The 23,497-nt window shown below is 41.3% G+C and overlaps 5 protein-coding genes across 5 annotated transcripts; 3 read left to right on the forward strand and 2 right to left on the reverse strand.

Annotated features, from left to right (window-relative positions):
- Positions 1-136: 136 nt before the first annotated feature.
- LOC125761593 (uncharacterized) lies at positions 137-1,052 on the forward strand. Its single transcript, XM_049422845.1, has 2 exons — positions 137-310; positions 373-1,052. The coding sequence occupies exons 1-2, from the start codon at positions 235-237 to the stop codon at positions 810-812; spliced, it is 516 nt and encodes a 171-aa protein (XP_049278802.1). The 5' UTR covers positions 137-234; the 3' UTR covers positions 813-1,052.
- Positions 1,053-2,037: 985 nt separating this feature from the next.
- On the forward strand, positions 2,038-11,222 carry LOC125761580 (protein bicaudal D). The gene is made up of 10 exons (XM_049422815.1): positions 2,038-2,885; positions 4,506-4,871; positions 4,954-5,091; positions 5,185-5,342; positions 5,424-5,734; positions 5,885-6,075; positions 6,152-6,363; positions 6,447-6,928; positions 7,034-7,208; positions 7,281-11,222. The coding sequence occupies exons 1-10, from the start codon at positions 2,682-2,684 to the stop codon at positions 7,447-7,449; spliced, it is 2,406 nt and encodes an 801-aa protein (XP_049278772.1). The 5' UTR covers positions 2,038-2,681; the 3' UTR covers positions 7,450-11,222.
- Positions 11,223-11,399: 177 nt separating this feature from the next.
- LOC125761584 (proton-gated ion channel subunit pbo-6-like) lies at positions 11,400-13,458 on the reverse strand. The gene is made up of 6 exons (XM_049422824.1): positions 13,186-13,458; positions 12,916-13,088; positions 12,786-12,833; positions 12,610-12,725; positions 12,159-12,526; positions 11,400-12,081 (listed from the first exon to the last, which is right to left on the reverse strand). Exons 1-6 carry the CDS (start codon positions 13,244-13,246, stop codon positions 11,519-11,521), a joined length of 1,329 nt encoding a protein of 442 aa, XP_049278781.1. The 5' UTR covers positions 13,247-13,458; the 3' UTR covers positions 11,400-11,518.
- A 1,515-nt stretch (positions 13,459-14,973) lies between these two features.
- On the reverse strand, positions 14,974-17,896 carry LOC125761583 (transmembrane protein 62-like). Its single transcript, XM_049422823.1, has 4 exons — positions 17,695-17,896; positions 16,392-17,616; positions 16,020-16,323; positions 14,974-15,950 (listed from the first exon to the last, which is right to left on the reverse strand). The coding sequence occupies exons 1-4, from the start codon at positions 17,893-17,895 to the stop codon at positions 15,671-15,673; spliced, it is 2,010 nt and encodes a 669-aa protein (XP_049278780.1). The 5' UTR covers position 17,896; the 3' UTR covers positions 14,974-15,670.
- Positions 17,897-18,175: 279 nt separating this feature from the next.
- On the forward strand, positions 18,176-23,217 carry LOC125761581 (protein arginine N-methyltransferase 9-like). The gene is made up of 2 exons (XM_049422817.1): positions 18,176-18,799; positions 20,140-23,217. Exons 1-2 carry the CDS (start codon positions 18,501-18,503, stop codon positions 22,061-22,063), a joined length of 2,223 nt encoding a protein of 740 aa, XP_049278774.1. The 5' UTR covers positions 18,176-18,500; the 3' UTR covers positions 22,064-23,217.
- Positions 23,218-23,497: the final 280 nt, after the last annotated feature.

Consider the following 23,497-nt stretch of genomic DNA (forward strand, 5'->3'; position numbering starts at 1 on the left):
ATTGCAGTAACAAAATAATTCGAAATTCTTGTAACGTACAGTAATTCACTTCAAAAATATTGGTTGTTACGATATTTATGCAACAACATAAAATTAAAATATAAACCAACCCAGCGAAAATTTGATACTTGGGTCAAACTGAATATTTCGGAACTGTCATTTTTCAAGTTCAACGAGTTTTGCACGAATGTTTTTAGTTTGCTGTTTCTAGTGCTGCAGAAATTTTATTTCAATATGGCTGAAAGTAAGCATTCTATCCAAATTGCCAAAATGAAGGAACTAAAAAAGAAGATGAGCACATTGTATAAAGGTAAGACTACCGTTTAGCACTCTACAGCACTTGATTATCATACCACAATCTATCTCGTGTAGAGCAACCCGCTGAAGAGCAGCAGCAACAGGGATCGTCGCATTGGGAAACAATTTACTGCAACATTAATTGTGTGATGGAACAGCTAAAAATACATAATCTGAAAGCGCAACAACTTCAACAAACCGAACCATGGTCCGAAAAGGATATGGTAAACTTAACGAAGATTCTTGAGCTGGCATACACTTGTTTTAAGGATTGCGCTTACATCAACCAACACGCAGAGAATGTCGATGGCAATCCATGTAACTCCACAACCCAACAGCCCGTGTTTGGTGAACAAATGGCCAAACTAAAGCAGCAGCTTGATCTCCTTGCATTCGAAATAACCAAACTAACAACAGTGAAAGAGGCGCTTGATAATATCTACTCTAGCTATAATATGGAGCTGGCTGTTACATCAAGCGATCAAGATAATGAAGAAGAAGACGTCTTCGACTGATTTCAAGTTTACGTGCCGATAAAAACATTGCCATTAGTGGTACTAAATTGTAATTATTTAATAAATATTATTACTATAGCGTTCATAAATCTGTAATCTATTGCACAGACAACGGAAAGCAGTTGGGAACGTAATTTGTTGGGATGCGATAATAATGTAGATAATGCAAATCAGAAGAAATAAATAATAAATACAGACATACAGCAAGAACAACACATTTTTTAATTTGTTTATTCTATTCCGAGCTCGGAGCGAATTTGATTCGTAAGCCCTGGCCACATGAAAAGAAAACGGATAGTTTGACAACTGACGCGACCAAGATTCATATTTTCCAAGTTTCTTTAGAGAATTTTCGTACTGGTGCATGTCATAAAAGCGAATCGTTTTTAAATATTTGTAATACCTAGCAAATATTATAAGCTATAGCTATAGATATTGTAATGAACCATGCAAAAAATACGTTTTAAATCATGCAAGACTAATATGGTTAATTGTTGTATGGCATATACAGCACAAACAGGTAAAAAGAAAAAAAGACTTCATATGATTCCTTGAAATAAACATTTGAACTGTTTAAGGCCATCATACACGACACTTTTTAATATTCCTTGCAAAACAAGACAACGCCGATTATGCAGGTGCTATTTAACCGGTTGCACGTGTACACAACAGGTTCGGGTATCAAATCCCATCTGACTATCTTCCCGTAGCACGGACTTACTATCCGACTACGAGGTAAAATAAGTCTAGTTTCGAATATCATATGACAATTATTATGACTTATTCAACAATAATGTTAAATGTACCTTATTCAACAATAATGTTAAATGTACCTATTTCTTTTATATATGACATTCGTTTAATAAATTTTCTTTTATATATGACATTCTTCGACGTTTAATTTTTTCTTTAAAAATGCTAGGTGGTTCACTTGTTCCAATTGGATCAATTAATTGACCTATGCTAATTTCCACCACTTATTTCGATGACACCGTTAGTTCGCTAGGACTATTTTCATTCATTTTTTGATTTCGTACCTTTGCTAAGAACATTTGCACGTTCAACGATCCAAACTCAACGTATTTTTAATTTTTAACTTTCATTAATCTTCTAGATCGGCTATTTTGCCAAAGATGGCGCTAATTCCATCATATAAATGTCTCAAATTGACGCATAAATGACATCAGTAGAAAAAGCAATATGAAGAAAAATAAGACAACTTATGCCAGCTTATTTCAGACTGTACCAATTTGTTGTCTGGGAAAAGTTGCGTTCCGTCTCGCACTCTGCCGCGGTGGCCAGGAATTTCTAAAAGGCAAGTGTAGTCGAGAGAAAAATCAGAAGGTTTTCCTGTTTTGATATTTTTTTGGAAGCACAATACAACACTCGTGCTTTGTTTCATGTGCCCCATCATTATTGCTTCCGCGCGGCACAGTGATACAGTTTGCGATTTACGCTGGAGATCAACGCTTTCGATGTTCGGAGTGAAAATAGAAAAGAGAAACGGCCAATGTCACCTAATCGTTTGAGGTGGCACAAGTGTAACACACCTCCCAGCCGATGATAGGGGAGAAGAAAAAACAGTGCTTCTAACCCACAAATAGTGTAATGACTAGTACGGGTTTGTTTTATCGTGAGGACGCATAAAGCCAGCATTCCGCCACACCGAGAGGGCAACATTCCTTTGCGTAACTTCTTGGACGCAGTGCCTCTGGGACTGGTGCACGAAGGCCCATTTTCTGATAGAATTACCACCGAACCGAACCCCGACCGCCGTGCCTCTCCGCTGATTGCTCTACGCTCCGATCCTTTTGCGGAGAAGAGTGTTCTATCAGGAAGCCAAAAAAAGGAACACACATATAACCGAAAATGACATCATCATCAGAACTAGAAACCCTGCGGTCCGAAATCGAACGCCTGACGCGGGAGCTGGACCAGGTGAGCAGCGAGAATATTCAATCTGCCAAGTATGGTTTGGGGCTGCTGGAGGAAAAACAAAACCTGCAAGTGAAATGTGAGGAGCTGGAATCGCTGTACGAGAACACAAAACTCGAACTCGACATTACACAAGAGGTAAGTTTAGCATTTGTACATACGGCATTTGTGCTCCACGATAGCTCAATAAATAATAGGTAAGTCCATCAAAGCAAAGGGAAAACGCATCTATCGGAAGAGTGGTGTTGTTCGGTCAAAGTAACACCAGGTGCACCAGGTTGCGATACTATGGTGAAAGAAAAAAAAGCCTACTGCCACGCCATCCTCGCCATACAATTATAACAATCTAATGATTCACCGCACATTTTGGTCTCATTTCGTTTTATTTCGTTTCACATCCCCATGGCACAAGCGAAATGGGTGAAATTTTCATTCGTGTTTTCTCGCCTATGGAGCTCGATCAGAGAGGGTGGTAGCGTTGGCGGCTGAAAATAGCGGCAGGGGAATTGCTTTCTGTTATTGTAACTTCCGATGATCACTACAATTTCATTTGAAATGCAATCGAAATCGCAAACCTACGATTTGACGCTGCTCTGTACATGGTACGCACCTTTTAGCAAGGTTCAAACGGAAACGGTTGAACAATATTTTGAACATCCACACATGCAGTATGTCCGCGTGCACCCCACATGCAGCAGAATGCACACGACTGTGGCATATGTGTCGGTATTTTGGTCTCGTTCCCAGACTAACGAGACCATTCGAGGAAATTCGCGTGCTTGGATTCTTGAATTGCTTTCCAATTAGGAGATAAGTAGTGCCCATGGTACAATTCTGCTCTTTAGCTATTGATCAATTTCATAACTGTGGGCGAATGGAGTTGTGCAAATAATTGTTTTCATTCCCTCAGTTCCGTTTTCCAATCGTCCGTGGGTCATCTTCGTGCTTCAACAAGCATTGACTGTCGTCGGCAAGCGTGGTTCAGGCATTTGATGGCTCTCAACACCCATCCACAATTTTTACCCTACAAGAAAGTGTGTATTCACCTGCCTAGCTAGCACCCAATGTTCCCAATGGTCGGTGGAAATTCACAGTAAATCAAAGCGAAACGAAATAACGCGTGTAACATGTGCAACGCGTTATGGTTGAATAGTTTTTTTTCTTTAATCTTCTTTCCTTTCGCTGTTGTATTCTCGTGCAATTTTCCTTCAATTTTCTCTTACGTCGTTGCATGCCGATAGCTTCACTGATAAAACTTCACATTTGCACCGTTGGGATAATTTATCAATACCGGCTCGTTTTGAATGGTTCATTACATACAAAACGGCAGGTCTGCCACGCGGCCGGCGAATCTATTTTGAAGGTCAATAATAAGCTCGGCACAGCGAAATAATTTAAAACGGATACGATGACTGTGCGCACCTCAATAAAGAAAATTTGTTTACATCATTTAACGTAATAGTAATGGTTCCGGATATTGATCCAAGTAGGTGGGGTTGCTTAGCGAATAAAAAATAACAAATGTTAACCTTTTTCGAGTGTATTTTGCTATCGTTAGACGTGTCAATAGTTACTTTTATGCCAATGAACACGATTTCGTCAGATTATTATTTTCTGTTTAAAACTTTACTAAAATAAATGGTAAATAAATAATCTAGGCATTCTAAGGTATAATTATCCTAAACACATTTAAATGATTACAAAAAGAAACAAAAACATCAACATAATGTAATCCGAATTTCAATGGTTTATTTGTAGGCTTTACAAAAATTTCAAAAAACCCAACAAGTCACCACGAAGACAGGCATCGAACAAGAAGATGCATTGCTCAACGAATCGGCGGCGATGGAAACATCCCTCAACATGCAGATCGTGGAGCTGGAAAATGAAACCAAACAGCTACGCCACGAGCTAGACCGTGTAACGAGCGAACGGGACCGCATGCTACAGGAGAACGCTGAAATAGGCCGCGATAAATCCGGTACCGAGGCGGAACGAGCGCGGCTTAAGGCTGAGCTGAAGGATATGAAATATCGCGAAGCCCGTATGCTGGCCGACTATTCGGAACTCGAAGAAGAAAACATTTCCCTCCAAAAGCAGGTGTCCAGTTTGCGCAGCTCTCAGGTTCGTGAAGAATGCGGGAATGGGTTCTGTTTAATGAGTACAAGGATATATGATTTTTTTTGTACGGTTCTACTTCCGACAGGTGGAATTTGAAGGCGCAAAGCACGAAATTCGACGGCTCACGGAGGAAATTCAGCTGTTAAATTCGCAGGTGGAAGAATTGGCTAGTCTTAAAAAAATAGCTGAAAAACAGATGGAAGATGCCTTGACTGCACTGCAAGTAAGTAATGTGGAGTGTGTCGCGTGAAAGTTTTAAAATTCCCAACAGTAAATTCATACGGTGTGCCTTTGTTTTGTGTGTGTGTGTTGCAAGGTTGAAAGGGAGAATAAATACGCTTTGAAGAAAGAGCTTGATGCACATATCAACCGTGAATCGATGTACAACATAAGTAATCTGGCATATAGTATACGTAGTATGGAAGAAAATGCCCTGAATAGCAGTGACTGCGAAGAGGAAATACCGGCATTGAGGTAGGTCACTTTGTAAAATTGTAAAGCAATCGGAGAGTCCTAATGAATGAATTTTCTTTTCTTAAATTTCGTACAACGCAGAGATTCCACCCTAAAGCGTTTGGAAGCTACTCTCGAAGCAGAAACAGCAGATCTGAAATCGCCCGACGCCACAAAAGGTGACCTGTTCTCCGAGATCCATCTGAACGAGCTTAAAAAACTCGAGAAACAGCTGGAAACGATGGAAACTGAGAAGCTCTGCCTGACCGCAAATCTGCGTGATGCTCAACAAAATCTAGACAAAAGCCAGAACGATTTGCAAAACTTTATGGCAAAGTTGATGTTGCTCGCTGCACACGTGGATGCACTGCACACGCTTAAAAAGCAGATTCAAATCGAAGAAAATATAACGGGTGAGTGTTCATATTCTTTTCCTCCAAATCCGAGAATTACTACTGATAAGTAGCAATAATTGCACGGAGTATGTTTTGTTTGTTCCCATACAGATACATTTTATATGCGTATTAATTTCATAATGCTTCATTTTATCATTTCTCGTGTAGTGTCTGCCGCAAAGGACAAAGATGCGAATGACAAATTGAACGAAGCCATCATGCAGTACTCGAGTTGGTTTACATTGAGCTCGAAGGAAATTGATACATTAAAGGCTGATTTGGCAGAGCTACAGAAAGGATTGAACTGTTCCGACGCAATGACTGTACTGCGCAATGAAATAACGAATCTAAAGAACAAGGTAACATTAATGAATTGCATTTGCTTCTTCCTTCTGGTCATCAATCCGTCTTACTTTTGTTCCGGATTTTCTTTAGCTTTTGTCTGTTGAACAAAAATCATTGGACTTGCACAGTGACATCCAGGTGCTCACGACGCTATCGCAAACAGCCGGCCAAAGTTTGAACACGACGCGAACCAACTTGGTTGCGTTGAGCGACGATTTAGCGCAACTATATCACCTAGTATGCACGGTTAACGGGGAAACTCCCAATCGTGTACTGCTGGACCACAAAAATGACGACTTAAGGTAACAGTATATAGGGATAATGTTTTAGATAGCCCAAATCTTAATCCAACCATTTCTTTGCTTATATTTTTATTTGTATTTAGCTTTGAGAATGATTCATTGACGGCGATTCAGTCGCAGCTGAAATCGGACATACTTACCTCGAAGCCGCATGTTTTCGAAGACCTGCAAGCATTGAGCGATGCAGTTGAAATTCGTAAATACGTTGACACCGTGAGTGACCAGATTCGATACCTTAAAACTGCCGTCGAACACACGATCGAGTTGAACAAAGATAAGGTGGTAACGGATTCCTCAGTTACGTCGTCGGGCGATGTAAAGGAGGCGAAGGAAGAGATTGCCGATCTGCACGAACAAATCATCAAGCTGCGCAGCTTGCTTTCGACGAAACGGGAACAGATCGCAACGCTGCGGACTGTTCTCAAGTCAAACAAGAACACGGCCGAAGTGGCGCTGACGAATCTGAAATCCAAGTACGAAAACGAGAAGCTAGTCGTCAGCGATACTATGTCAAAGCTGCGAAACGAACTACGCATTCTGAAGGAAGATGCAGCAACGTTTTCCAGTAAGTTACGATCAATTCCCCACGTGGTGGGACCACGGGTGTTCACCATCGAAAAGTGCGTCTTATGCAATTGCAACTTATTCTGTTTACTCGCTTTAAAAACAGGTCTTCGCGCTATGTTTGCGGCTCGCTGCGAGGAGTATGTCACTCAGGTTGACGAATTAACACATCAGCTCGCAGCAGCTGAAGAGGAGAAGAAAACACTGAACCAGCTTCTTCGGTTAGCTGTGCAGCAGAAGCTAGGATTGACGCAAAAGCTAGAGGAACTTGAGATGGATCGGTAATTGCTTTATGATTTTTTCAAATACGAATAACACAATGCTAAATGTATTATTTGATGGTATGTTTCTAGTGAAATGCGCCACGTGCGTCGTCCAGCAGCTTCCCAGCGTGGTGGAGGTGGTGGTGGTGGAGGAGGAGGCGGAAAGTCGGCATTCTCGCGCGGCCAACCGGCCCGCAACAGCCTTCAGAATCCGAACAGCAACAGCAATAGTAACAATCCGAACCAAGCTTTCTTCTAACATAAGGTGAGCGTACAACGTAAAATTCTGGCGTTCCTTTACACACTGCTTAAGCTGTAAAGTGAAACATACCGGGTAAGAGTGTTGTAGTTTTAGGTAACGGTAAAGTGGAGTGATGAATTGCAACCAAAAATTATCATCGGCATATGTGAATCTTTCATCGATCTCCAGGGTTTTGATTTGGTTGTGTCTTGTTTTACGCTCTTTTTCGTAAACATAAACGTTCAGAAAACACACAGAGCTATGACCAGGTGGTCCGTCCCACCAATGAATGAATGAATGAAATCGCATAGTTGCGTTCCTGAAGCGAACGCAAATGACCACGAGTAGCTGTTTAACAAAGAAAAGCATATTTCCATCCATTAAAGAAACGAACGAGAATTGAAAAATAGTTGCAATATACAAACTCGTTGTAAAACGTACTGATCAGCGTAAGGATCGTGTGTTTCGGAGAAAGGCAGCACAGTGCGTCCAGTAAACCTGTGTAATTGTCCGAAGGACACAAACGAGCGCGCTTTAAGATATATTTATTCGCACCGAGTGTGGCAGCTGCAATAGCGTTTGAAAAGATTATTGTAACTAACGACAAGGGAAACATATGGTAGCGTTGTTTTGTGAGAAAAAAGGAGATGACTGATTGAGAGGCGCAAATTGATGAAGGTACACGTTTCTTTTCGATTATATTAACTATTGATTATTAGACAATGCTAATCACACGGTTCGGCAACCTTGTGTTGAACGGTGTCAGTGGTTGTGGTATGGATAATATTGGATGACTATAGCAGCACATGTGTGGCCGTAAATTTATTTCAAGAATTATAGATAGACGTTATTTATTGATTCACCAGCAAATACCATACCGATGCTGTAACAAAATTGTAATCGAATACTTTACTGCGACGAGACGACGGCGCGATTATCCAATTAACGGGAAGTTCTTATCTTTAACGATGCACTCATGTGACACAATTTAACGAAAGGGACCTTTTGTTCATCGGTTGTAATGGTGGCATATAAAGCACACGACGAAATCTGGACCAACATTTTTATGACTTCCACTGGTTCCTGATGTTGAATCGACACGCATCGTAGTATTTTATCTCGTATTTACTCACCGATGCTGCTATAAAGGTTCGCAACAAAAGTGAGAAGCATGAGTGGTAAAGTAAATTTGTCACACGTGCAAGTTGCACTGCATGGTGTGTATATTGATTTCAATCCTTCAAGATTACTCGACACCACTGCTTGTTGCATTTTATACGATAGCAATGGTTCGGCTCGTTTAGAGGACGGCCGCTTTTCGTGAACACTGAATTGCAAAGTTTAGTGATAGGGTTGTTAGTAGAAAATCCTAGAAGTAGGAACATGGTCCCAATCGGTGGCTAGCATCGCACTTCCTTTTATATTCAATTAGGTCTTCCTTGGATTGTTAGAAAAACAGTCGTTTAAAGTCGGGTGTCTAAAGCATTGTAACCGGTAGTTTGTTAAATATTAGGCATCCCTCACACTAGAAACACGGAAATTATTTGCATTGTATCCGTTCTTCATTGATACAGCATCTAGTAACTATCTGTCCAACATAGTACAGGTTAGGTTTTCGAAATTGTGATTTTTGTCAGTTACGATATGCAACATATTCTCAGACATGAATAGAGCAAGGTAAATTAGAAACAAAATTAGGAGAACCGTATCGAACAGTGTCAAAAGTAATGAAAACAAAAAAACAAAAACGAATTAGTAACCACTAGACGCACTCGTCGATGTAATTCAACGGGTGTGCGTGTCCTCATAGAAAAAAAACTTCTAATCGTCCAAAATTAATTATTAGAACGTTATATCCTCTAATCAATCCATTTGCCAATATTTTTGAGAAGAAACAGGTTATGTGAATAATAAAGATATTATAACAGCAAAACTGCATGGAAATTTAGTGTAGCTGTTTGTTATGTTGTTGAATCTGTTCTTGGATTAAACAATGACAAACAACAAAAAACACACAACGGCATGAATTGTGCGGGCAGAAAGAACATCGCATTACAATATGGTGAAATCTCCAATTGGATGTAAGACAAAGATATGATTAAACATACACTGTAAAAGTCTACCGAGCCATATATTTATTGTAAAATAGTGGAAAGTAAAGGAAAGCAACAAATATTTCCAAGAAGAAATGAAACAGGAAACAGCAGCTTATCGTTCTCAAAATAATGTTTAACAAAAATATTTGGAAATTCTAAATATTGAAACAGAATAATGGGTCAACTCGACTAAAGTTACTGGAAAAAAAACAAAATCGAAAAAAGGTTCATGTTAAGATTATTGTGCAATAGCAACTAAGCAGGAAAAAATCGAACCGATATTTCTTAGCCACTTAAATGGACAGCGTTGAAATTAGCACAAGAAGATTAGTACGGAATGCGATACGAAGTAACAACGTATGAACTACGAAATTAATAATAATTAATCACCGTCCCTTTTTTGAAATGAAGATGTTAAGCAGGCGAAACGAAAGAGTGTAATAATTAACTATACGAAAGTGGTATGACGCGAAAGACAGTTTTTGTACTTACGTAGTACATTTGCTATCAAATCGAAATCACACCATGTAGGGAGACAATTGTTAGAAATATTCCAGACATTGAAAGCAAATGAAAACAAAACACATTTGGATATCTCGTATATTGTATATATATATGTGTGTGTTTTCCCTTTTTATATTATAGTTATACAATGAATTTGGAAATTATATGTATCACGTTTATGAGTTGTCTTTTGCACAAAACAAACTACTCAGCAAATATCAAGCATCGTTTATTGTTTTGATTTCGTGAAATGCTGAATTGATCGTTGATTTCTTTGCTAATTAAAAGCTGGTTGCTATTATGTTTGGTTATTACGGTTAAATCGATTATACAATTTAAGGAATATACACAGCTAGTACTTTTATGTGATAGTGATGTTTCTTCTAAGTATCTTCTAATTTTGTTACAAAATCAGTGTAGAATGAAAGAGTCGTCAAAATGGAAGATACAAAAGTAACTCCCAATTCGAAAATGGTAGTCCACAACAGTAAGACTTGTACTGTAGCAAAGATTAGCATTTGATTAAATTTCAACTTTCAATGTAGATGCATTAATGGAACGAAAAAAAACACACAAACAACGCAGCATATTGTAACACCGGAAATATCAGCGATTGAAATATTGGAAAAGTTACAGTACATGAATTAATAGCACGGTATAAGTAAACCTACGGAAATTGTTTGTGCATCCTAATTTGATTTGATCCAAGAGTTGTGTTTCACGAGTACTGAACCATCGAAAAATTTGATATGTAGTGTGCAAAAATCCCTCCTTTCGTATCCATAGGCGTAAGGTTACTACCAGTACTATAACAGCATAGTGATAGCGTTCATTTAATTAGCAGTTTAGTAGGTGTAGTGATTGTAAGTAATTACCAGAAACAACAATCGTATTCCCTCCTAGCGTAGTGAAATTTATACATACTAACCATAGTTCGTTCTTAATTTACTACGACACAAGAAAACAATCAGGCGTAGGTTCCCAAATACTAAAACAAAAAGATGATAAAAACGAGTAGAAGAGAGTAGAACGAAAGAAGAAAAGTAAACGAGCAACTGTGGAAACTAGCAAGAATGATAGTACTCCACAAATGTCCATTTTGTGTCTATTCTTCGCACAGGTTTGAGTAATGTTTTGTTTCTGTTGGACAAATAGCAACCATTAAACTGGTAAACGTGGTAAAACGTTTAACATGTGTTTTATTGCCCTTGCGTTCGTTATTTTTGCTTTTTTGTTTAAATCTGTAGCCCTACCAGGCATATCTATAATGTTATCATTAGTATAATGGGTTTAAAAGTTTACGAGATCTTTCGTCTAATTTCCACATCATGCAAATCAAACAAGAAGTCATTTTCGACATGCATTACATTCTTTCTATTGATGCTACATTTTTACTTGTAGTAATATTTATTGGTACCATTTTCGCTTTTGAACGCTAATTATGATCGTTCTGTTACAGCTATGATAATATCTTTGCGAACACTCCGCTAGGAAATGTAAACGATGAACATCAATAGGTAGGCAGTGAGCATGGCACAAAAAAGGATACGATCAAGTGGCTGCACTACTTCCTGCCACTTAATCTCACATTCCTCATTCCCGCTAGAAGTCATATCATCATCCTGCTGTCGCTCACAAGCGTCCGACGTTTGTGTGTTCTGGTCCGCTTGTGTGTCATCCCAATCGTTTGACAATTTTTCCACCTGGCTGCCTCCGTTTAGATACCCGATAGAGAGAAACGATGCAAGTGGTCGATTTTTTCGCAAAAACCCAATCGTCTGCGCTACTGTTTGTGGACAATGATTAAATCGCTTCCTGGTGCCAATCTGACCCCTAACGAAATATGTCCAACCGCATGCAATGGCTCCGAAGGTAAACGACCCGAGCAATAGATGTGCCAGAGAGATGACTGGCTTCATTTTTACCGTTCCGTACCAGTAGAGAATGATAAGGAAGAGGCTTTGCATAACCGTACCCAGAACGACTGCGATCGTGCGTGCGCTAGAGTTTATGTTGAACCATAGACTGAACAAATTCAACAAGCAGAGTACTGTGAAGGAAAAAAAAATCATACTTCTAATTGGTAACACTTATTGATACGGGCAATGATCTACACGATACACTTACTGACGATCAGCACGAGAAACACTACGAGATGTGAACCGATCAATCGCTCGATGACAATATCCATGCGAAACTCCGGGCTCATCGTGCTATTGACAGTGGCCATCTGGAAGGAGGTAATTTTGTACGGCAGAAGCGGATAACTCGGGTAAGACAGACGGCGTTGGAAGTGGAACAGCGATAATTGATTGGTATCGTACTCCACGGAATAAATACGCAACGTGCAAATCTTCGTATCGAACGCCCAGTATCTTGGCTCAGTGTAACAGTCAATGGTGAAGGTGCACAGTACGGTATAGATAACTTCGCCATCGTAGCTGAGATGGGACTTGACACGAGAGCACTGTTTAGTGCTTTGGATACGAGGCGACCTGAAACGATACCAATCAACGTTAACAGATAGAAACAATTTTACTTAGTATTGGACATGAGTACGCGTCCAAGCGTGTCATACTTATGAAACGATTTAGCCGCAAACGTTGGAGTCCAAAGATCCTGTTCGGAGACGTTAATAGTTTCTATATTGCCACTGCTTCGTTTGTTCCAGTGCAGGAACGCGTCGTACCATTGCTGGAAAATACTTTCTACAACATCATGCCCTCAAGTGGTTAATTAAGAATTTGAACATACCATCAACAGCTCTAGGGTTATCTCCAGCTTCGAGTCATCGTTGCGAACCTAATTTCGAATACGAATACGATAACAAAAAAAAAATTACGATAACATAAGACAAAAACGTGCACTACGCAATTTTACATACTTTTTCAACATTGATCACTTCGGCACCGATGTACATGGCGAGACGATCTTGCTGATACTTTACTGGTCGGTAGCGTGGATTGTAACTGGTACCACAAAAAAGCGCATTTTTTAAAGCTCCTTCAGTACTATTAATTTCCATTTGATCCACACATACGAACGGTTTTGGATGCTCTGCCAAAGAAAGGTTTACATAAGAGTGACGATTTGAACGTATGAACGAATCACTCAACAACAGCAGCAAGCAAATAAATCTTCAGATGCAGCTTACCAGTCGCTACAACAACGGCTAATCCAATTAACAGCACTATTGTTCTAAACTTAACGATCATCTCGATTCTTTGCAGTAAAAAGCGTCTCTACGTATGACAAACCTAATCCACCATTCACTATCAACTGGACACTAGCAGTAGAATGCAGTTTGCCCGCTGCAGTTCATGTCCATACACTGCAGGGCACTGTACATCTCGTAGTGGAGAGAAACAGCACCATCAATCAGCACATTATTAGAATTAGTCAGCTGGATGCTGTTGGATAATGTTGGAGCGCAGAGGCTGATAAATGCATCATAAATGCACGTAAGCTTCGCATACGGCGCGGTACTGAAGGCATAGTGCGAAGCAAAACACAGGTGGTGGTAGTACTATGATCTAGGGATGGATGATGGGCAGGCCTGTTACGTCATGATGCCATGCGTATAATCATCATAAATTGGAACGGAGACAGCTGCTTAGGCAGACGGGCAATAAAATTACATGTAAGCTCGAAGATGCAAGAGACTTAGTTTTAAAGATGTGTGTTTAAGCAGAAAACTGTTGCTTCCTTGGATATTTGGCGTGTGCATTAGTAAGGGTTTTGTATTTTGTATTAACCATTCGCAACTCTCGCCCATGGTTAAAGGATACACATAGGTAGCATATATCGATTTAAACATTTCCACAATAATCAAATCGATTTAAACACTTTTCAAAACTGAAAATCAACCACTGTCCAGATGTTCACCATGGAACCGATTTTGGAGAAATTAGCGAAGAGAAATCAAGATCGGATATGAAATACGTACAACGGATTGAAACTGCCCAACCATACTTGATTTGTATTCTTCAACCTCGTACTATAGTGGGATATCAGGAACTGCTAAGGACAATATTGTATCATTCAATCCAACTCCTGCGGCCATGGACATAATCATCCGACGGTCAAAGAGGTAGAGGATAGTGTGACTATAGATTAACGAGGCTAACATTGAAATTATGGTAGCGCCAACAGCGGACACTGTCTATAAATTGAACGCAGGATCGCACTTGAAGACGTGTAAAATTCAGCAATCTTGAGCAATCTTGAGATAACCACCATATCACTGCCTAAGGTAAGTTATCCGCTCAAAACACCTTAAGCGACAGTTAAAGCTAGGACTACTATAGGACGTTTATATAGGACTTTCTGCTCTGAGAAGGTTGTCTCTTTTGGACGTTAGTTGACCTACACCTTACGGAACGGAAACAGGCGTTGTTGCTACCGCTGATGTTATCGTAACTTCTGTCCTTGATGTTGCTGTTACTGATGCCGTTATTGTTGAGACCTCTTTCTTTCCCTCTTTCTGCATTGCGTCTAATTGTGTTGAAGCCACTTCTGCTGCTAGTTTGTAGGTGCAGACGTTACCCACTTCGTAGATGACACTGTAGCGAACTGGACTACTTAAGAGATGTCTGAGGATTATTCGCTACAATGTCCTCACGTCGGAGAATCGCGAGCTATCGAACGGCTCATGCCATGTGCGGACGAAGTGAATCCACGCGAATCAAATGCATATATTCTTAAAAGGATCCGTTTCCCGAGAGCACCTGCGAAAGGTAGAAAGGCTGAGTTTTACCCTTAGAACTATATCCGCGTCAGATACGTTTCTCAGACATGTACTCTGTTCAAAGTTGAAGTATATCTCTTATCAATTTTCAAGCGGTACGTTGTCGACGCCGTATGTGTCTTAAGGACTCCTGCAGCGGACATAAACTATTGCTAAAGCGGATTGCAAGTGTTTGTAAAGTAAGTAATTGACACATTTTATTAATCTCTTACAACATTGTACAGTATATTTATAACAAAAAAGCCACTATTTACAAAAATGTTAGTACATCATACACGAAAAACACCAGTCACAAATTAATACTTTAGCTACTGATACATCATGGTACTCTAGCAGTACATATCAAACATATTTCGCTACAATTTCCATACATCTTGCTAACATTTTCTACACATTCCATAGCAATCAGAATATTGCTTATAAAAATTGCAATATATTGTTGATTTCAATCTATAGTATCTCTGTTCTTTTTGTTTTTTGGTAATGTGACGGTGGTTGTTGCAATAATTATATTCTTGTCTTGTCAGTATTGCGATTTAAGTATGGATTTATAGTAGTTACATGATGGTTGAACGCGTCAATCAAACTATGTCCCTGTGCTCTAAATTGATTGTTTTTCAATGACAATGACTAGAGTGCGATGGGGTGAAAATTGCGACCTCAACTATTGTTAAGCAGTTTCGGTCGGTCACACACGATTTGGCGCATTTAAATTCGACCAAACGACATGTAGCACAAAACGTGGTTCCAGCTGAATACAGCTTCAGACTAGAGAAGGCAGCGTGCAGTCGAGGCGAAATTTAACGTAGCTGGAAACACCAACAAACAATAATACCATCGGGTTTGGAATTATTGTTGATACCGTAGCGGATAAAGTCCGTGTACCGACAGTTTAATGAGCTAAGGAAGAATGTTTCGGCTCAGAAGACGACCAAACAGCTGTTGCGGACCGTAGACATTTTTCCGGAATGTAGCGTGATTGGTACCACAGAATCAAATTCAACACTATTGACCATGCCCGAAGTGGTGTAATGATGAATGCCAGCAAACCGTACGAATTCCAAAATATGGCCGCCAACAGTACCTCCACGGTCATGATAAGAATAAATGCAGAATTTTTCCAGCACGCCATCATCCAGCCGTAGTTCTTTTCTCCCGATCGACGATAAAAGCTGTAAAACGAATGAATGAAAAATTTGTAAGATGCTATTGGCAAGGCTTTGATAATAGCTCGTTCTCACCGTCGTACAACGTTGTTGGCAAATATGATAGTCAACGGTAGCTGGCAGAGCATCAATTGAAAGAACCCGTACAGATAGGTAAGTGTACCGGGAAGAAAGGCATTATTCACAAAAATACCCCATACAAAAACCACTCCCACGTGACCATCGATAACTTCTCCGATGGACCATGGTCCGCAGGTTAGGTACAGACAGTACCCCACAATGGGAAACATTAGGCGGTCCACGGTCGATAGAATCCACATCTTTCGAATCCATCCGCCGCAGCACATTGCACGGAGACGTGGCCTTGATAAAGTACCTTCTACAGAAAGGGAGTAAAAAATGGCTATCAATAGCTGTAGAATAGTTGTTACGATATTTCAAACATACTTCTTACGAGCGTGTGCCATATTCGAAAAACACACAACGGTACCAAATAGATGATCAACGCCACACTGAAGAACGTCTGGAAAACCTTGTTCGTGTCGTACATCAGCACCAGTTTGGCGAGGAAATCGAATTGTAACCGTGACCCGTCTAGGGTAAACTGTTGCTCCACTACACGACTTCTCCCATCCGCGTCCAGCACGTAAATCAACAGCTTGTGAAGTCCTCGCTTGTAGTGGCTCGGTTCCCAGGGCACTACGAACAGTTGGTGGCTAGCGCGTTTACAATCTTGCCAGCTACCACCATCTATTTTTGCCTGGCATTCTACAACCTTGGCTGGCGAAAAGATAAGCATGCGTATGTGGGTAGACTCCATTATCGTGCGAAGATCTTCCTTGCCTGGAATGTTAAACAAAGCATCCTTTGGATTTGTCACCAGCACCACCGGCCACTGGTTATGATGGATGTCGACAAACGAGAAGAGACCGTGATCGAACGCTGCCAAACGGTACCGTCGGTTGCGCATCCAATCGCCTAGCTCCAGCTCGAGAAAGCCTTCCTCCTGCAGTGTGTACATACGCGGTACAGCTCCTCCGAGCGTATGGAAATGTCCGGAAAGATACGCGTAAGCCTCCCGGTACCGACCGATTAGGTTGCGTATTCCACCCGTACCTAATCCCGGTGTAAGAATGCACGAAGTAGGATAGTGTCCGAACCAGACGGTGTAATTTGTTTCGAGTTCACGCGAACGCTCGGCAAGATTTATTAGATGCTGCGTTTCATTGCGTGAGAGCATTCCGACGAAGTTGAATGGGCGCTTAGGGCCGGGATCCAAACAAGCATCAACCGCTATAAATGTGTACCGTTCACCTCCTGCCATCAGGTGATGCATGTACGATCGGGTATGATGTTTGCCCTGGGCCGAATAGTTCGTAAACAGATCCTGGTGCGCCTGCAGAGCGGGCACATTAAAATTATCATGATTGCCCCGGATGTCCAGCCAAACCGTTTTATTCAACACGTTTGTATCGCGCAACACTTCGTGATACCAGCGCCATTCCTGTTCGTGCTGCTGGGAACCGAGAAAGTTGGACGTTTTTGCATCGGTAAGATCACCGGATGCCAACACTACCGATGGTGCAATAATGTCCACGGTACGGTTGCAGAACTCAATCAGCTGAGGCACACGCGACGGATCCAGATACATACTGATATGTATATCGGACACCTAAAAGAACGCACAAAAGCGATAAGTTTGATATTATTTCGGATTAAAGAGCTAACGCCTACGTGTACGTATACGTACCTGCAAAAACCACATCAAATGGTTGTGCTGATCGTCCAGCTTCAGCTGTTTAGGTTGCCGCTGCTGCCCATCGTTCGATGCGGCATCAAGCCGGTTACTTAGCTGCTTGTCGATGCCGATCAAATTGGCAAGGTTCGCAACAAATATCGAAAATACTACGATAAACACGATCAAAGCAAAAGCAACCGTAGTGAACCGCATCGTGTACACACTGCTATCAATCCACCGTTTCGCTTCAGTAATTTGGCCGCGTAATCACTGAATCCTGTATGCGTGTGTTCTACGCAACGATTTCAAAGAAATACATCACATTTCACACCGTTCTACAGTCACTTTCGCAATAAGTCAGCTTATTTTGCAAAGTTGTTAACAAACATATGTGATTGAGAGGGAAGTGGGGGATTTTTTTTATCGAATTCGTAGCAATACTCTTATCACTCTCGACGGGATGACGGTTTAATTTTTTCATTTGATTGTTGTGTTATGAAAACAACAAGGCTGACCTTGAGGAAATGGATTTTTGACAGTTGTTCGCGCCGGCGCACAACTTTCTGTTTACAAAATATTCTCTCTCTCGAGCGGAAGTGATGGGAAAAAGTAGGCTTGTGGCTCTGGACCAGTAGCAACAGCATTTGCAGACCGCGTAATTAGTGGCAGGGCACAGCTACATAAATCACTGCGTCGTCGTCAGAAGTCAAAGTAGAAAAAACGCAGTAATATTCGCTGCAAAGCGTGGATCAGAGAACGACACAATTCCTGAAATACCACAGCAGCCTAGGACGTCCGCGCTTCGTAATAAAAAAAAGATGAGCAGTGATGAAGAAATCGGTGAATTGAAAGTTGTGTACGATTTCATTGCACAGGGCAAGTTCAAGAAGGCTTTTGCCAGTGCCACGAAAGTTCTCGACCAGCGGTCGCCCCCATCACCGGCGGCCGAAGAGGAGGATCCGCTGCGGGAATTGTTTCTGTTCGTCGTGACCAAGTACGCGGAGCAGCTGGAGCAGGAGGGCAAAATCGAACAAGTGTTTGAAATCATCGAGCAAGGATTGGAATACTTCCCCGAGCATCCGGAACTGCTGAACGAGACGGGTGTGCGGTTGCAAAGGTAGGCGCAAAAACATCCCCTAGCCATTGTGCGCCTCCTGCAGGTGGCAGTAAACGCGCGCTATACGCATCGAGTGAGGTCAAGAGCGTGCTGCCGTCCGTGCTACTCACGGCTAACTGTCTAATGAAGGACATTTATCGCTACCTGTCTCGTTGCCTGAGGGCTAAAATAAGGGTAAAACGCAAGATCAAAGAAATTGCCGTCCAACTGTACACGATCGATAAAGGATATAAGCGAGGCTTCTTGTGGGACGTTGGCTGCTTGTCGATGGATGAAGTGAGGCATTTGCTTGATTCGTTAAAGAAGGTCAATCTGTTACAAAACTCGCTAGCAATTGTTCAGATTGGGCATGAATCGGGGGCCGATTTTGGTGTATGCGATGTGACTCGATGGTACGTATTGGGTCAACAATCGCGGCCCATCTTTGTCGATGTGTCTGCAGGACACTCCACACCGCGTACAGCGGACGTGCGTGTGATTACTTTACACAACGATTTGGTCGATTTGTTGCAAACTCGGCTAGCAGCTATCACTCACAGCAGTTGTCAGCATAGTCCCCAACCATTAACGCAAATCGTGCAGTGGCCACTTGGTGACGATGTTTGTCTCACAAGTGCATACGGTTTGTTTATTGGCTATCCTATAATTTATTGGTATGAGACGGCAACCACACAGGAGAACTGTTTATCACAGATACCTTTGACCATATTTCAAGCAGGGCTTAAATCCCACGTAGTTGAACCATTTGAACCATTTATCTCATTCAGCATACCAGCCGTATTATTAGACGAACCGGCAGTAAAAGCTGCCATTACTTCATGGAAAGAATCTGTTGAAGGGAACAATTTGGAATACGTTACATTTTCTAAGGTTTTTAATATTGTGATTATGTAAGAAATAAGCTGATTATAATGTGAACCATTGTTTTATGCTATCCTGCGAACTGTATGCCTGTGCGTGCAGTTACTCTGGAAGAGAAAGTATGCACCGTTAGCAATATTATTGGATGTTTTTTAAGAAACTTTTTTAATAAAGCTTAAACGCTCGTTGGCATTGTAAAAATGTGTATAAGTTACTAGCATTAATCAATAATAAAATAAGCAAACTATTTACGGTAATACACAGGGATCTTAACGTTAGCGTACGAAGCCAGAGATTGAAAAGGAAATAAAACAATTGCACATTGATGAACAACACATGAGATGAACTGTGATGAAAACGAAACGCAAAACAAATGCAACTGAGAAAAGAAGAAAAGTGAAAGAAATCAGGATAAGATGAGCTACATTATCGTACATTTGTAGTTTTGCTTTATTTTATCACTGTATCTTACCTTTCAGATATGGACGCTCGTTGGAGGCTTCCATCTGCTTCGAACGTGTGCTGTTGCAGGACTCCCGTTACCTGAAAGCTTACCAAAATCTGCAAAACACCAAGTGCGAACTTGTAGAACGATGGCACTTTCGTATGCTGAACGACGTTGTACGCAATGCAGCGTTTCGAGCCGCGATCGAAAGCCAGATTGCCGAAGGTTACAACGAGGTGCTGGATATCGGTACCGGCACTGGATTACTGTCGATGTATGCGCTGCGATGTGAGGGGATCCGTAAGGCAGCCGCTTGCGATGGGTCGGAAATTATGGTGCAGATTGCACGAGATGTGTTCGGTGCTAATGGGCTTAGCGATCGGATCTGTCTGTTTCAGAGCTATTCGCAAGATCTAAAGATCGGTGAACGGTTCTCCCTGATAGTGACCGAAACGCTCGATTCCGGTGCGTTTGGCGAAGGAATTCTCGAAACGTTAATTCACGCTAAACGGCATCTGCTGCTACCGGAAGGGAAAATTATTCCGGCCAAGGTAACGCTGTACGCATCCGGTTATCAATCGCGCGCCTTAACAGCAAGCAATATTTTGATCAACGAAACATTTATAGAGGATTTCTCATTGCCCAGCAATTGTTTGCTTTCGAAGGAAGGAACAAAGTGTTACGATGCGGAGGATATTGGGCGGATTCAGGCGAACGATGACTTTGAGTTTGTGACCGATACCGTAATCTCGATGGTGGTGGATTTTAACGATCTTGACAGTTTGGTGCGCTATCAGAATGGTACCGAGGAGGGCGAGGTAGAGCTAACCTGTTTAGACGATGGTCTCCTGTTGGATGGTTTTGTCGTATGGTTCGATCTGCAGCTCGATGAGCACCAAGCCATCAGTACGGATCCGACTACCAGCACGTGCTGGAATCAGGCCATCTTTCGATTAAACCAGCGCCTTCCGGTTGCAAAGGATCAACGATTGAAGCTAACGATGTCCTGCAAAGATGGTGCGCTCTCAATAGCGCACAATCTGAACTCGGTGGAAAATCAAATCAGTGTACACGAACACGTGCTGGAGTTTCTCAACGACAATGAGTACTACAACAGTCTAACGGAGGCTACCGAAGCGCTCGACGATATGGAAAAGGTACTCGATCTATCGCTCTTTCCCTACGCAGGATTAAAGCTGTTGAAAGAGGGCAAAGCACGAATGCTGTTCTGTCTCGATCAGGCGGAAGATTTGATTGAGTTTGTTGCGAATCAAAACGACATTCCAATGGGTAGCATTATGCTAGTCAACTCACTCCAGGAGATATTTCTACTGAATGACTATACGCTTGATTTGATCATTCTGCAACCGGTAGATGTTTTTGGACAAATCAACAGTGAACATTTTTGCCTTTATCAATCATTACTGGCCAAGCTAAAACCCATCGGTACGGTTGTACCATCGTCGCTAGAGTTGCACGGTAGCATTATCGAGTCGGATTGGATCGTGAAATGCAGCCGTGTAGAAAATCAAGAACTGGAGCAATTCCAGATCGATAAGTATCTCGCTTCGCTGGAAACAGAAAATCATCTGGACCTGGGTCCATTTTCCTACCGAAATCTTTCCCCTACGGTTAAGCTTGCGGATGTACAGTTTGATGGTAAGCTGCACGAAACTGCCCTGGAATTGGCGCTTACCGAACCGACCGACCCAACGCGGGTGCATGCCATACTGTACCACTATCAAATCGGATTTACACCTGAGCGACCACTGCTCGGTACAGATCGTGCTCAGTCCTTCGCTAAACGATCTGCCTTCATCATTCCTAAGTCTACATTCCACGGATCGTCAGGAGACGACGAACCGACCGATGCTCAAGCACAGATTGAGCAGCTATACATTACCGTACTTCAAAATCATGGAGTCATTAAATGTGATATTGCTTCCGTTGGACAGTAAAGCAAACAATGGTCTGCAAGGCAAATGCCACAACCTGCAATATACCATACACAATTCTTATACTAACAATTCCTAGCCACGTGAGAAGCAACCAATAACCTCTGATATAACACCCACCCACTTAAATGAAAAGAAATCATCTACATATGTAGCCAGTGGAAGTGTTGAGAAGGATTTTAACGTAGCAACTTAGCTTTAGCAGTGCAGTATTAGCCATCACAAGTAGATCGTACACAGTACACAGCATTCCTGTTGAAGCAAAAGCAATGTAACCCATCATTCACTCTGTGAGTATGACACATACAAAAATGTACGGAATACCCAAATACTAATCATAGTGAAAGCAATCTTAGTAGTGAGTTTTAGTGAATCAGTCAATGGATCAAGAGAAATGAAAAATTCGTCACATTACACCCGCCCTATGGGAAGGATCAGGAGTAGGCGTATTAGCATGGATAGCAAAAGCAATAAAAGCAAGTAGAATAATATTCTCACCATACCACGCACCATGATTCAGAGGAAACTATCATTACCAACAAATTGTGATTGGATGTTTGCAAATACACATATCAGCATTTACCGTTGATGCGATAGTGTGTTCCGATGCGCAATTGCTGTAATTCCAATTAAATGTACTAGTTTTATCATCACAATAAAATAGGATCATTTCAGTCAATGTGAGATTTCGATCGCGATATTTGTTTTTTTTACCTGTCCGATTCAACATTATTTACATAATGGTATAGTTATATTAGATTGACATTGTGCCCAATTTCATGTTTTTTTTTCATTTATTTTGTGTTATCTTAGTTATTTGTTACCTAGTGTAGTTATTTAGTTGGTGTAGCGATAGAGCCAACAGCGTTTTGCACATAACAACCGATACTGAATCCACTGAAAATCATTTCCCCATATATAAAACGAGGTTTACTAATAGCTAATAACAGGATGAACGACCTCCGACGCTGTAGTACCTGAAAGATGGATAAAGTATTTGTTTGTTCTTAGGATCCCCAAGAACCCTATTAGTAAAGCTTTTAGTAAAGCACAATAGGAAATTGCTACCAATCATCCGTGCTCTACACCAATTCTCGTCTGAATAATGTTGATATTTGCGATTATGTCTTGTTTGGCACTTATGGTTCCCATAGTACATCATGTAAATCATGTGTATTGTGATGTAAATATAGTAAGCTGTAACCGTCATGCTTCTACTAGATCGCATCATGTGTGTACCTACTTTTAAATTAACCGCTTCTCGCGATCCCGATGACAGTTCACTGCCTGCTTTGTGGCAGGGTTGCCATATTTTCTTGTTCTGCCAGTGCCATCGTTAACGATCAAGGTTTATAGTTGGAGCTCTCAATTTTTTGGTAAGGTAGCGGTCTCATTCTCAATAATGACACAAATAGTACTGATGAGCGTTAAAAAGCG

The sequence above is a fragment of the Anopheles funestus genome, chromosome 2RL, assembly GCF_943734845.2.
Source record: "Anopheles funestus chromosome 2RL, idAnoFuneDA-416_04, whole genome shotgun sequence".
In the NCBI taxonomy this organism is placed as follows: Eukaryota; Metazoa; Arthropoda; class Insecta; order Diptera; family Culicidae; genus Anopheles; species Anopheles funestus.

Excerpts from the sequence above, each read along its gene's own strand:
- LOC125761593 (XM_049422845.1), top strand. The coding sequence starts at position 235 with ATGGCTGAAAGTAAGCATTCTATCCAAATTGCCAAAATGAAGGAACTA. Across the intron at positions 311-372 it reads GATGAGCACATTGTATAAAG|AGCAACCCGCTGAAGAGCAG; the intron begins GTAAGACTACCG and ends TATCTCGTGTAG.
- LOC125761583 (XM_049422823.1), bottom strand. The coding sequence starts at position 17,895 with ATGCGGTTCACTACGGTTGCTTTTGCTTTGATCGTGTTTATCGTAGTA. Across the intron at positions 16,324-16,391 it reads ATGGCACACGCTCGTAAGAA|AAGGTACTTTATCAAGGCCA; the intron begins GTATGTTTGAAA and ends CCCTTTCTGTAG. Across the intron at positions 15,951-16,019 it reads GCCAACAACGTTGTACGACG|CTTTTATCGTCGATCGGGAG; the intron begins GTGAGAACGAGC and ends TTCGTTTTACAG.
- LOC125761580 (XM_049422815.1), top strand. The coding sequence starts at position 2,682 with ATGACATCATCATCAGAACTAGAAACCCTGCGGTCCGAAATCGAACGC. Across the intron at positions 4,872-4,953 it reads CCAGTTTGCGCAGCTCTCAG|GTGGAATTTGAAGGCGCAAA; the intron begins GTTCGTGAAGAA and ends TACTTCCGACAG. Across the intron at positions 5,343-5,423 it reads GAGGAAATACCGGCATTGAG|AGATTCCACCCTAAAGCGTT; the intron begins GTAGGTCACTTT and ends CGTACAACGCAG.
- LOC125761581 (XM_049422817.1), top strand. The coding sequence starts at position 18,501 with ATGAGCAGTGATGAAGAAATCGGTGAATTGAAAGTTGTGTACGATTTC. Across the intron at positions 18,800-20,139 it reads ACGGGTGTGCGGTTGCAAAG|ATATGGACGCTCGTTGGAGG; the intron begins GTAGGCGCAAAA and ends CTTACCTTTCAG.
- LOC125761584 (XM_049422824.1), bottom strand. The coding sequence starts at position 13,246 with ATGATCGTTAAGTTTAGAACAATAGTGCTGTTAATTGGATTAGCCGTT. Across the intron at positions 13,089-13,185 it reads AGCCGTTGTTGTAGCGACTG|AGCATCCAAAACCGTTCGTA; the intron begins GTAAGCTGCATC and ends TTTCTTTGGCAG. Across the intron at positions 12,082-12,158 it reads GTTTCTCGTGCTGATCGTCA|TACTCTGCTTGTTGAATTTG; the intron begins GTAAGTGTATCG and ends TTTCCTTCACAG.